Raw genomic sequence first — 13,464 nt, forward strand, 5'->3', positions numbered from 1 at the left:
GAAGATGCAGACATCACACTGCTGTAGCAGGAGGGGGAGGAAGGACTCAGCTCCATCCTCCTCATCATCAGAACAAGGGCTGGGGGGGGAGTGTCCAGAAGGGTGCTGAGGACTAATCCTGCACCACTTCATCATGGCCTCAAGTAGCTGGTTACAGCCCCTCACAGGTCTCACTTGTAAATGGCCCATTGGAGACCCCCACCAGTGTGGGCACAGCCCGGGGCTGGGGACTGGTATCCCATTTCCAGGACCAGAGGTCTCAGCTCCTTGTCTAACAGTGGAGATACCTGATAGAGTTGGCTTCATTCATGCACATCTCCATCCACCTCCTCCAGAATGAGGGTCACCCATTGACTGAGAGATGGGGGCACAACCTGCCCCGCTCCCCTAATGCTCATTGCAGCCTCTTTCTTCCCCCAGTCCCTTTGGACCCTGAAAAAGTCCTCGAGGAGCTGAAGGAGAAGAAGGACAAGTTAGAGGAGGTACGTGGATTCCCTGTGAACATCCCTCGGGGTGGGTGATGCAGGAAGTCCTCCTCGAGGCCTGACGCATCCTTTCTGTGGCAGCTCGGCATCGCCAACATCACCTATGACAGAATGGAGAGGGAGATGGTCATCACCGATGAGTTTAGCACGCCCCTGATCATCACCATCGTCACCCTGGCTGGCTCCCTGTTGCTGATCGCTGCCATCTACGGCTGCTGCCACCAGCGCTTCTCCCAAAAGAAGGACCAGGTACGGCGGGATAGGGGTGGGATGGGGACCGTGAGGGCTTTTTGACTCGCTGGCATCTTCAGATGAAGATCATCCCTGTTACCATCTCTGCTGGTAGAGACATCCTGGCTTGTCCAGCGAGTATCATCTTTGCATGTTGCTCAAGGGGTGCTCAAGTCCTGTTCTTTTGTAGTGACAGGACAAGGGATGATGGGTTCAAAGTGAAACAGGGGAAGTTCAGGTTGGATACAAGGCAGAAGCTCTTCCCTGTGAGGGTGCTGAGGCGCTGGCACAGGGTGCCCAGAGAAGCTGTGGCTGCCCCATCCCTGGCAGTGTTCAAGGCCAGGTTGGACACAGGGGCTTGGAGCAAGCTGCTCTAGTGGAAGGTGTCCCTGCCTGTGGCAGGGGTTGGAACTGGGTGAGCTTTAAGCTCCCTTCCAACCCAAACCAGTCTGGGATGCTATGATAAATGCTGTGGGTGCTCTGGAGGGGAAGGAACTGCTCTCTGGGGGTGTTTGAGGCAGGAGGAAAACCAGCAGCACCCATCCCTGCTGCCACCCAACATACAGGGTGGGGGAGCTGCATCTTTGGGTCATAATTCCAACGAGAAAGGCTTTCCCAACACAAAAAAGAACCTTAAAATACGTCTATGAGTAGGGAAGCAGTTTTGGATGCCCAGCACCACCTCAGTTCCTCCCCATTGGTGCTGGGCTGGGTGCAGGGTGGCTGCACAGCAGCCACAGGAGGGCATCAACACCACACGCTTCAGCCTTTGGGCGACCTGGACCAGAGCCCAGTTTCAGAGCAGCGGGATTTAAGGAAGAACAGACATGGAAAAAAACCCCAATCATTACAATTGTTACCTTAGGAAGCAGTTTTGGGTGATTTTAGTGCGGTATCCACCTGCAAGGACTGGCCATTCCCATGCGAGTAGGAAGAGCTCTGCCACATAACCAAGGTTTGCATCAGCAACTGCTGCTCTTGCTGAGGATTTAGCTCCAGAGGGGAGACAGCAACAGAAAGTTGGGCAGAAATGAGGCCAAAATAGGGTTATCCACCCTCCCGATGGAGAAGCAAACCCCTGCATTTCAAGTCATTTCCCCCCAAACCAGCTCATGCTCCCCATGGGGTCCCAACCTCAGCCCCAGGAGCTGTGTGATGCCGAAGGGTAAAGCAGCCTTTGCTTTAAGCGTTCGCACTGTAAGAGGTGAACACAGGAGGCAAAGAGGAAATGGATGCAGCATCAGTCTTGGGTTTAAAAGGCTTGATGCTCTGGGGAGGGAATGGGAAAGGATGCAAGACCTCGGTAGATGTTTGACCTCCGCTGTGGTCCCCTTGGAGCTGATGTGGTTTCATGCCTGAAATGTCCCTGATCAGGGAGAAAACCATCCCAGCAAGGACAGGGAGAAACACAACACTGTTCTTTCCATGTATTGTTCAGAACACAGCCAGAAATGGGATAATGTTAGTGATGGGAATGTGTGCCCCTCATGAAACATGGTGCGGAGGAACAGGTCCCAGCCCTGGTGGATGCTCTGGAGGCCAGCCAGAGAGTAGGGTATCAAAACCAAATCAAGGGGCTGCCAGTTCGAACTGGATGATCACAGGGTCCTTTCCCACCCTAACCTATGATTCCTCAGCACAGCTCTTGCTCAGACCATAGGAAAAGGTTTTTAGACAAACCAACCCCCTTTCTCCTCTCTGCGTTTGCTTTTGGGTGGTTTCTTTGGTTTTCCTCCTGCTTCTGTCCAAAAAAATGACTTGAAAGTTTTTTGTTATTTTTATTTTTCTCCAACCCTTTCCCTCCCTCCCTCCCCCCTTTTAAACCCTGTTTTACCTTGGAAATAACCAGCACATCCACCCTGATCTCCCCGGGTTTGATGATGGACATGTGGCCCTGATCTTTAATGTGAGTTCCAACACAGGGATCGGAGGGGCGGGCGCCGCATCCATAACACCCCAGCTCTCACCCCCGGTGCTTGGTAGGATCCAGTAGCTTTTAACAGGACTAAAGCCTACTAAAGCCCAGCTTTAAAGACCCCTTCCCCTTGCTGCACGCTGTGGGGGGTGCATTGCCATGGTGGGAGGAAGCGCTGACCGAGCATCCATCCATGCTGGGGTACCAGCATCTCCATGGGGTGAAACAGCCCCTTAAAAGCTTTCGAGCATCCCATCGTCCCTGGCCAAAAGGGACCCAGGGGACCCCCCGCAGCACCTTTGCAGCCCCCCTCTGCTAGTGCCAAAGCTGCAGTTTTGCTTCTCCATCCCTTTCCTTCTCCGTGGATTCCCTCCCATTCCTGTCTCCTGACATTTATTAGGAGCGCTGTAATGAATCAAGCCGTGAATTCAGGTGGAATTTAACAGGGGTGCCCCACAGAGAGCCCTGTGCTTCCCAGAAAGGGCTGACCAAGGACTGCAGCTCCCTGGGGAATCGCTCCAGGGCAGGATGGGCATGAAGAAGCCATAGTGGTGAATGCAGAGTTAGGAAGGGCCAGAGGCTGAAGGGCTGGGTTGGAGCCTGAAGCATGGTGTACCGGAGGATGAGGGTGACACAGGGCCTGGTTCATCTTTCCCTGCCTGGTTTCCACCATGAGCTCCAGAACGAGGAGGGATGTGGTTTATGGAGGGGCAAATGGGCCGGCAGCATCTTGCCCCAGGTCAAGGGGGAGAATAACAATAAAGCAGCTAGAAAAGGACAGCATAAAGGGGAGGGAGAGAACAGAGTGTAGGTAAGGGTACAGGAGCTGGGATGCAGGATTGGGGTGAGGCAACGATGCTCAGCCTCTTCCCGAGGTCCAGCGGGGACCAAGCCATGACCAGGCTGAAGCTGGCAACTGCTCCTGGAGGTTTTCCACACGTCTCTGGCTGCTCTTTCCTCCCTTCCACCATTAGCAGAGTCTCTCTCTTGCCAGCTCCATGCTATCCCCTCGCTGCGCTGGCACTGACCGCAGCCCCCAGCCTCAACCTCACCACGAAAGGCTCTATATGTGGTTATATCCATCCATATGGGGCAGTGGTCATGGTAAGCTGGCGGGTGACAGCCCCGAGGTGGCACACACAGCACGGCCAAGCTGTTCCTCATTGGGGTTCCTTGGTTTTCTTTCCACGCAGCAGCGCCTGACCGAGGAGCTGCAGACCATGGAGAACGGGTACCACGACAACCCCACGCTGGAGGTGATGGAGACCTCCTCCGAGATGCAGGAGAAGAAGGTGAACCTCAACGGGGAGCTGGGGGACAGCTGGATCGTGCCTCTCGACACGCTAATGAAGGAGGACCTGGAGGAAGAGGAGGACACGCATCTATAGGATGCAGAACTCGATCAAGCAGACAACCAACCACCAACCCCCCCAAAAGAAGCCCACAATTCCTACACGCACGCACACACACAACTCCAAAACAAGGCGGAATTCCCAATAAACCTCATAAAAATCCACTCATGAACTCATCATGGCCCCTTGTGCCATGGAAGAAGAAGGGACACGAGAAGACACCTCTGGGGCGCATCATCAACACAAGCCACTGTGGTGGCCACATCTGGACAAGCATCTCCATCACCTGTGGGTGCTCAGCAGGACCTCCCACACCAGGCATGGGCTCACGGGGTGGCTTTGCTCCAGGAGAGCTGCTGGTGTCTCCTCCAAGCGTGTCCCCTCCCATCCCATGTCCAACCACACCAACTGCATCCTCCAGCTACCGAATCACTCAGAGATGAAGAGAAATAGATGTCAATAGGGTGGGAGAGGGAGCACATGTCCCAAGAGCAAGTAGAGCTAGGCAGTCCTCCAGCCCATGCCTCTTAGTTGTCACTTTGCCCTCCCAACACCCGGGTATCGAGTATAGATCGGCCTGTTCCTTGAGTTTTAATCTGGTTTCCATCCTCTCCCCATAAACTGCCGGCTGAAACGCACAAGAGCCTGAGTTGTGCCATAGGCAAATGAACACATTCAGACCAGGTTGGATGGGAGGGAGGGATGCAGCAGTGCCAAGGGATGCTCCATCCTGTGGGATGGATCCTGAACACAGTAGGAGACCAGGAGAGGCACAGCAGCTCCTTGTATTGATGCAAAGGGAAGGGAGAGGAAAAGGAATAACTCCTTGAGCTCATTCCTCCGAGGAAGGGCGAAATGAAACCAAGAGTGATGCCTGGTCACTGGTCAACGCACAAGGTTGGGGGTTCTGGGTGTCAAAGAGGGACTCTTCATCAGCGACTGTAGTGATAGGACAAGGGGTGATGGGTTCAAAGTGAAACAGGCGAAGTTCAGGCTGGAGACAAGGCAGAAGCTCTTCCCTGTGAGGGTGCTGAGGCGCTGGCACAGGGTGCCCAGAGAAGCTGTGGCTGCCCCATCCCTGGCAGTGTTCAAGGGCAGGTTGGACACAGGGGCTTGGAGCAAGCTGCTCTAGTGGAAGGGGTCCCTGCCCGTGGCAGGGGTTGGAACTGGAGGAGCTTTAAGGTCCTTTCTAATCCAAAGCGTTCCATGACTCCTGGTGCAGGAGTCTAACTCTGTTACTGCATTCCCCTACAGAAGTGTTGATTGCCTTCCAGTCGTTACACAGCAGCATCTCAGAGCCCACATCCATCCTCCCCTGAGACCGTGGGTTACGTGCACCACGATGGTTTGTGGTTCTTGTGGTCATGTTTTCCTGCATGAGCAGCAGAAGAGGGAAAAGAACAGCAGCACGAGCCGGGTAGCTTGGTGGTGATGCGGGTTTTCCATTGGTACAGCCCTTGGTGCTCAGTTTAGAAGCTCAGCCCACACCCTCAAGCTCTGCTTCAGCAGCTGGTAAAACAAGAGACCAGCAGCAAAGCTGAGACTGAGCCTTGTCCTGCAACCCTTGGTCTGTTGTCCAGGTCTCCCTTTGCTTTAGAGGGGAAAAGAAGAATACACAGGAGCAGGAAGTGGTTGGACTGAGGCTGTTCCCGGTTTCTTAACTCCCCGTCACAGCTCCTGAATGGCTCTAAAAGGATGGGGAGAGTTTCCCACCTTAGCTCTGGATTTGGGGAAGGAGCTCAGCCCTGGCAGAGGCAGGGATCAGCACAGGGCTCCATCCTTTATCACATAGGAAAGGGAGGAGAGGATGGGAAGGTCATTTGGATGAGAGCATCCACCAACACAGGAGGATGTGGTGGTCCCAAGCCCTCTGCAAGCCACAGGGGCTGCAGATGAAGAGCAATGCCTGAGCACGGCCTTTCCTTTCCCCTGCTTGCCATAAACCAGGCATTCACCAACGCACAACACCCCATTCCCTTCGGGCTCTGCCACCAAGTCAACACGATGGGGATCTGCTCCCATAGCTGCCCTGAATGAGGGGAGAAGCAGAGCTGAGCAATGGAAAGCTTGGAGAAACAGGGATCAATTTGGTCCTTGGGAATACACATGAAGGAGAGGGTCGTGGTGGGACAGAAGCTGATGGAGGATGTCTTCTCCAAGGGCCTGGCTCTTTTCCCTTCTCTCCTGCACCGAAGGGCAGTGAGTTTGAAGTGTTCAAACCTATATATTTTTGTACATATATAGTCCTGCTACTCATCAGCGATGTATTCAGCACCCGTCACCTACCCCTGCCCTGCACTGTGGGGAAGTCCTTCCGGAGGGGAGGGGGGTTAAAAGGCAACAAATAAGGAAAGAAAAAGCTAAAGGCCAGTCTGGGAGGGGATCCAATTCAACACGAAGCAGGAAAACACCTCCTGCCCATGTAACCCTGTGCCACAGCAGCACCAAGTTCACCTCTAGCACTGCAGCAAGGCTCAAAGAACCTTGGTCTTGGCATCTGCAGTTGCTTTCCGAGCGCCTTCGCTTCCCTGTTGCCCCAAGGAACACGGTGACCTCGTGTTCCTGCCCTTGGCATGGGATGAATGCAGCCAAAGGATGGGGTTTTGGCCACAGGAGCTGCTGTAGGGATGCCCCTGGCGGAGCATCTCCAGGCAGTGGCGTTTGGGCACGTGCCTAAAGATCCCCCTTCCCAGCAAAGAGATGCCAAAGTGCTTTAATGAATCAGGTCCAAAGACTTGCCACGAGAAACCTTCACAAGGCTTGAGGTGAAGCAAGCTGAGATCTTTCCTTGCAGAGCCCAGTGGAGACGTTGACTGCTCAGCAAGTGCTTTCAGTGATTTCTATTTGAATGGGAATTGTACATTTATTTATTTTTCCAGACACCGTATTTTTTAACCACTGATATTTTATAGTAGAGTTTTTCCTTCCCCCTATTTAAAGAACTATTTCCATGAGAAAAAGAAAGATAAAACCAGTATGCTTTTTATGTTGAGAACATTCTTTTTTTGGATCAAAAAGGAGACATAAACAGGTAGGAAATGCAGTAATTGAGCATCTTTGGCCTTAATCCTTCCCGTCATAGGCTGTAGCCATAACATTTAGACCAAAAATAACAGGTAAAACAAATCTATCCCAGCATTTCCTTCCTCCCTCCCCCTCGCTCCTCTTCTCTCCCCCAAACCAGCTTTAACACCCAACACGTTGGACAAAGAGCTGCTTGCTCTTACCTCCCAGTGGGAGCTTTACAAGCAGCTCAGACGTCCTCGCAAGAGACTTTTCTATCTTCAGATTCCCATGGAACGCGTCGATACTTCAGCACCATTTATCTCCCGCTCACAGTGCCATGAGGTTGATCCCAGGACTGTTGTTGCCTACAGAAGACAGACAGGAGAAGACATAATCCATAAGGGACTGCAGAAGGAGAACCTACTTCCCAAAGGCGGCTACCCGTTGAACCTTGCACATATACTAGAGCTCTTACGTACTGTATAGCAGCATCTCTCACGGGGACAGGAGTCTGATTTACACTGGAATTCACTGAGGAACTGGATTGTAGAGATTATTCTTGCATTTTCCTACAAATATATTTTGAAAGCATCATGTATTTCTGTCAATAAACGTTCTTATGTAAAAGGTTCATTTCTTGGCTGAGTGATGGAGGTGTTGCCACTGGATGGGGTTTGAGCTCTGGAAACACAGCACAGGGCTCGCAGGCTTCTCCTAGCAAAGAATATGGGGAAAACACGGGAGGAAAAGGAGCAAACCCAACCCAGTCCTTCAGCTGCAGGAAGGACTTGTGCTCTGGGTGACACGGTATGGGGCAGCCCTGCCCATGGCAGGGGGGTGGAACTGGATGACCTTAAGGTCCTTTCCAACCCAAACCTGTCTGTGATTTCCCATGCAGAAGGAAGTAAGATAGTGGTGGAAAACGTCTCGTAATTCAAAACACAGAAAGCTCAGAGGGGTGGGAGGCTCACTTGATGGGGGTGAGAGCAGCCCCACCATGACCAGAGCATCTGCTTCATTTACTGGTGCCTTTAAGCCCATGGAGGGAAGGGAAGGATCTTGCCCTTGTTTCTGAACTTCATCCTTACTCAAACCTAGCCTGCAGCCCCTCCTTACACTTGGGTCATGCTGTAGAGGAGGGAATCAAACCTCAAACCCCTAAGCCAAAAGACCCTGGTGAAGGAGGGACACCAAGGGCAAGAGCAGGATCTCCTCCAGCAGCAGCGTGGACAGTTCAGCAGCTCCATTGACCTTTAAGTGCCCAAAATAAAACATTTGGACCCAGGTTAAGTTTCCACTTACGCAAAGGAAGTAGAAAAAGAAAGAAAAAAAAACTATTTGATTCAAATATCAACATTCCAGGGCTGCCTGCCCCATCCCTGGCAGTGTTCAAGGCCAGGTTGGACCCAGGGGCTTGGAGCAAGCTGCTCTAGTGGAAGGTGTCCCTGCCCGTGGCAGGGGTTGGAGCTGGAGGAGCTTTAAGGCCCCTTCCAGCACAAACCATTCTGTGATTAAAGATTGATGGGTTGCACCGCCCTGTGTTCTGTGTTCCTCCTCATTAAGTTCTTGCAGCTGCTCAGCACAGGCTGGATTTATGGGACACTGCCCCAGCCCATCCATGATTGCAGGGAACAGGGTTTTTTTCTCAGCTGTTCTGTGCTATGGAGGGACACAGGAGGCTCCTCTAGCAGCAACAGTGACAGCCACTCAGGCATAACCCACCTTTTGGTTGACAACACCTCTAACAAGGCTTTCACAGACTTAAAATCACAGAACCAACCAGGCTGGAAAAGCCCTTCAAGCTCATCCAGTCCAACCTTACCCCAGCACTGCCAAGACCACCGCTGCCCCATGGCACTGAGGCCTCGTCTCCACGCTGTGTGAACACTTGCGGGGACGGTGACTGCAGCCCTGCCCTGGGCAGCCTGTTCCAATGCCTGAGCACCCTCTGGGGAAGGAATTGTTCCTCAGCTCCATCTAAACCTGCCCTGGTGCAGCTTGAGGCCGGTTCCTCTTGTCCCATCCCTTGTTCCTTGGGAGCAGAGCCCAGCCCCTCCTGGCTCCATCCTCCTCTCAGGCACTTGTAGGGAGCCATCAGGTCCCCCCTGAGCCTTCTCTTCTCCACACTGAACCCCCCAGGTCCCTCAGCCCTTCCCCATCACACTTGTGCTCCAGACCCTGCACCAGCTCCACTGCCCTTCTCTGGCCCCGCTCCAGCACCTCAATGTCTCTCTTGGAATGAGGGGCCCGGAGCCGAACACAGGATTCAAGCTGCAGCCTCCCCAGTGCCCAGTGCAGGGGCACAATCCCTGCCCTGGCCCTGCTGGTGCTGATACAGGCCAGGGTGCTGGGGGCTTCTTGGCTGTCTGGCGCATGCTCCATCAGCACCCCCAGGTCCTTCTCCATGAGCAGCTTTCCAGGCGCTCTTCCCGAAGGATGCATCAAGCAGTCAGGATGAAGGGATCTCACACAGCCCTGCTGGCATATACATTTTTATTAAGAAAAAAAAATGAACAAAATACATTCTCTCCTTATGTACATTACATACAACATAACTACAGTTGTAATATTCCTTGTATCACTCATTCGTTTATGTACAGCATGGCGCTTACACATCGACCCAGAAACCAGCAGAGATGATTTGTACCAAGGAAGAAAATACCCCACTCCACGCTGAACAAAGATCATCTGTAATGGAAAGGGCAGGATGGGGACTCACCAGAGCCCAGGAATGATGTCTGTAACCACCATGGGCTCTGGTCTAGTCGGTATTTGACTGGCCTGTGTGCAGGTCACAGTGCTCCCCATGGCTGCTCCTCTCCTGCACCCCTCGGTTCAGCATTCCTGTGGGCAGGTACCCAAGACAACAACTGCAGGACACAAACCAAAGGGAATTCAGACGGACACCGGTCTGTGGGATTGCTGGAGAGATGCTTCATGTCGGATGCCACAACAGGAAACAAAGGCCAAACTGTGGACAAGGGTTGGACACTCACAACTCCAAGCACTACATAGGGAAAACCAGGTTTTGGGGACCACATGAGGGTGTAGAGGACGAGATAATGAACATTAAAGGTCCTCACGCAACACAAACACCACACAATACAGCGTTGTGGTAAGAGTAAAGGCAACAGCTCATAGAAACAGCTTGAAAAACCACCCCTAACCAGGTGATGGTGTCCAGCCAGCCAGATATTGGTGTTTAACCACAAGCTACCCAAACCCTGTGTATGCTCTCATCTGAAAGAGAAGTTACTTCGGCAAAGTCGAATATTCACAGGGAAAATGCTGAGGCTCAATGCTTCTAAATGAGGCACGTTGCATTGCAGCATCTAAATGTACAGGATGCACATCGCCCCAGCCCACCAGGACGGGTCATCATCTCCCATTAACTGCAAACAAGCCAACAGGCTCTAACTTTCTACCCTGGTCTGCCAGGTCAGGGCCTCCAAGGCTCAAGAACTCCTACAAATGGGTTTATTCGTGTAATTAAGCTCTTTCCTCTTCCTAAAGGTCTCTCCAGCATCCCCTCATTTCCTGCTGTGGAGGAGCGTGAGCTGGAAGGCACAGCAGAAAATACAGCTTTAGTCTAGAGTAACAAGCTACAAGGGGCTTGTTTTCTTTTCCACTACCCAGCACAGCAGCTTCTGAAGTGAAAAGTGTTTTTGCACATCAAGGGGGGGGAGACGGGAGGAAGGAGAGGAATGATGAGGGAGAGATGAAGGCAAAACTCAGCCTCCGCTGCTCCTTTGCCTTCCCAATTACAGTGGCAGATGAGAAAGGGAAAATGACTCAGCAACAAGAGTTCTCTCCTCCATGGAGAGATAAAAGTCCTCTCAAGTATGGGAGGGCTCCACACTGCCTGGGGAAGGAAATCAAGCTGTCACCTTTTGACTGCAGGGCAAGCAGAGGTAGAAGCATCATCTGCTGTTCAGACCCGACTATACGCAGTGAATTCACAGCCTTGCATCTAGGGTTGATAAGAACCTTTTGCCCCTTTTAGAAGCTGAGTTTCGGGGTGATGAATTCACTTTTCAGCCTCCTTCAATAAGCAGACCCCGTTCACACTCTTCTATTTAAGTGAAACACAAAATAATTGACTGGATCCCTCGGGAGCCAGTTACAAAGTCAGGATATTTAAAGTGTATTTTGTCATCATTAGGGAGAAAAACCTTTCTCTTGGTATCTGGGACATGGAGCAGACTGCAACCACTGAGCCACTGCTGGGGTCCAGCCTCCCCACCATCACAGTAATTAAAAAGCAGCTAATCTCCCTTAATCTCACTGGCAGCTTTCATCAGAAAAGGCTTTAACAGTCTCTTAAGGCCTGCTCTGATAGCTGCTTGTGCTGCACGGCCACCACTGCGTGTGAGCAGTGTTAAACCCAGCAGGCTTTGTCGCCCCTGTTACCAAAGGGACTGAGGAGGGAAAAGGACTTGTATTATTCTCTTTGGTGTCTTTGGGGTGGAGAGGGCAAAAGCTCGAGGTGAAGCTCCAGGACTAGCTCCTGGTGTTGCATCCCTTCCATTCGAGAAAGAGCCAAAGAATCCAGCTTGCTGGAATGAAAACCTCTGAAGAGCACAACCACTTGTTAAATCTTCAAGTCCTTCCACAAGACATCACATCTTAAACACAGCTCCCATGAGCCACCGCATTATCCCCAAGCCTATTTCTCTTCCCTTTCCCTTTGCTACACTGCAGAAATAACCCAAACACCCCAACTATAAGCTGTTCGTCTTCACTAAGAGAAGACCTGGGATGGTGAAAGCAAGCGGTAGAAACCTGGGGTTGGTGTCATCCCCTTCCTGTTTCAGAGGCAGCAGTAAGGAGTTTTGCAAAGGAAGCAGCTGGGATATGATGCCACATGGAGAAACTGATGCCTCAACAACCACCACAAATCCCTAACCTTTTTCTTCAGTGCTACTCCATCAACCTTAGGGAAGTCTGAGGACATAGCATTTTAACAGCAGTGAACGGTCACACAGGGAAGAGAAAGTCAAAATACCCAAGGGGCCATGCATTGACCATCATGCTGGCCAGCATCTATGCTAGTGATAGCTTACTCCTTACAAATGAGGAGCAAAACCAAACACCTAACCTGGTAGAGCCAGTTTTAAGCTATTCACTCACACCACTTTTCCCAGGGATGAACTGAGATGCCACATTAGAGCTGAACAGAGTCAAGTGATTTCTGACAGCACTCAAGTACTTACAGTCTCCAGGTAGTAAGCAAAAGCTGTGCTGACACACAGCAAACAGCTGGAAGCCAAGGCATCATGTACCTCTGTCTGCACCAAGTATAAATGAAGACTTCGGGATGCTCAATTGATACCCTGACAGCAGCATAAGCAACTCTGGGGCTGTGGGTATTTGGAAGCAGAGCACTGAATTTGGGGCACAGCAAGTATCTGGAGTTCACTGCTAACAAACGGAGTTCAAGTAGGTGGAAGCAAAGGAGACAGCAGCAATATGTTACCTCGAGGATCTCTGCTTGGGGAAGATGCTGCCTTGCAGACCTCTAGCCCTACGATATACAGCTGCTGACACAGACAACCCACACAATCACTGTCCTCCTCTGAGGTTCACATATAGAGCCAAAGCACAGGTGGATAATCCAGAACTCCATCCAGTTCTTTAGCCTCTGAGGAACACCAAGAGCATACCTGCTGGCATCAACTGTGCTGCTTTCTTATGGCACTCTCCAAGGGCAATAAGCACGTCATTAACCAGCTTCCCCTCTGTAACCACATCTGGATTCAGGGCTTCCAGATAAAAGCATCTGGAGTCAATTCCTCCAAGCCCTGAGCCATGGTTCCAGTGCAGTAAACCTGCATTTTCCACTCCAACTTTTCATTATAATAGAGGCTTTCAGTAAAACACAGATTTTGCCTATAAGTTACGACCACAACTTGAATCATTCCCAGCCTAACCTTTCCCAGGAAAGGATATGATGAACTCTACCATACCCAAAGGCATTTAGATACACTAACAAGCTTCTGACAGTACATTTACCTTTCAACACTGTTTACAGCTTCCATATGACTATCAAGTTATATTAAGAACAAATCATGTAATCGCTCTTAAGCTCTCCTTTCACAAAAGGCCCATCTCCAAATTATCACATGTACTTATTAACTTGGCCAAGTGCATTCAGAGTCTCCATAATCTTCCCCCCTTACGAGAACAGCAATCATGTTCATCTTCTCAACTGACCCCACCTCTGTTCCTGTAGTATGTACAGCTATAAAACAACACAAGCACTTCCAGACACATACATGAGTTGGTTTTACTGTCAGGACTTCACTTGACAACAGCCAAACATTCCTCCACTGCCAGCCAACTATGGATTCAAAGCACACTGGGGCTCAAGGTTGCACAAGACATTTTTCTACTTCAAAAATGAATGGAAATGTGTTGATTTTTCACCATTTTCCCCACAAGCAGCACAGAATGACACCAACAGCATTACTGCATG

The 13,464-nt window shown here is 51.2% G+C and overlaps 1 protein-coding gene and 1 long non-coding RNA gene across 4 annotated transcripts in view; both read left to right on the top strand.

Annotated features, from left to right (window-relative positions):
* PODXL (podocalyxin like) overlaps positions 1-4,550 on the top strand; it is a 45,086-nt gene extending 40,536 nt beyond the window's left edge. The window contains exons 6-9 of one of the 3 annotated variants that reach the window (XM_061467970.1): positions 421-482; positions 567-734; positions 2,566-2,622; positions 3,825-4,550. In XM_061467970.1, coding sequence (XP_061323954.1) covers positions 421-482; positions 567-734; positions 2,566-2,622; positions 3,825-4,019 — 482 coding nt within the window. In that variant the 3' untranslated portion in view covers positions 4,020-4,550. The remainder of the gene's footprint in view (positions 1-420; positions 483-566; positions 735-2,565; positions 2,623-3,824) is intronic. The other 2 variants (XM_061467971.1, XM_061467972.1) reach the window with 2 other exon arrangements.
* Positions 1-13,464, top strand: part of LOC133276801 (uncharacterized) — a 459,153-nt gene that overhangs the window by 123,839 nt on the left and 321,850 nt on the right. The window lies entirely within an intron of this gene.

The sequence above is a fragment of the Pezoporus flaviventris genome, unplaced genomic scaffold (genome assembly GCF_033815535.1).
Source record: "Pezoporus flaviventris isolate CSIRO_AGI_PZ_B2104156 unplaced genomic scaffold, CSIRO_AGI_Pfla_v1 ptg000046l, whole genome shotgun sequence".
Lineage (NCBI taxonomy): Eukaryota > Metazoa > Chordata > Aves > Psittaciformes > Psittacidae > Pezoporus > Pezoporus flaviventris.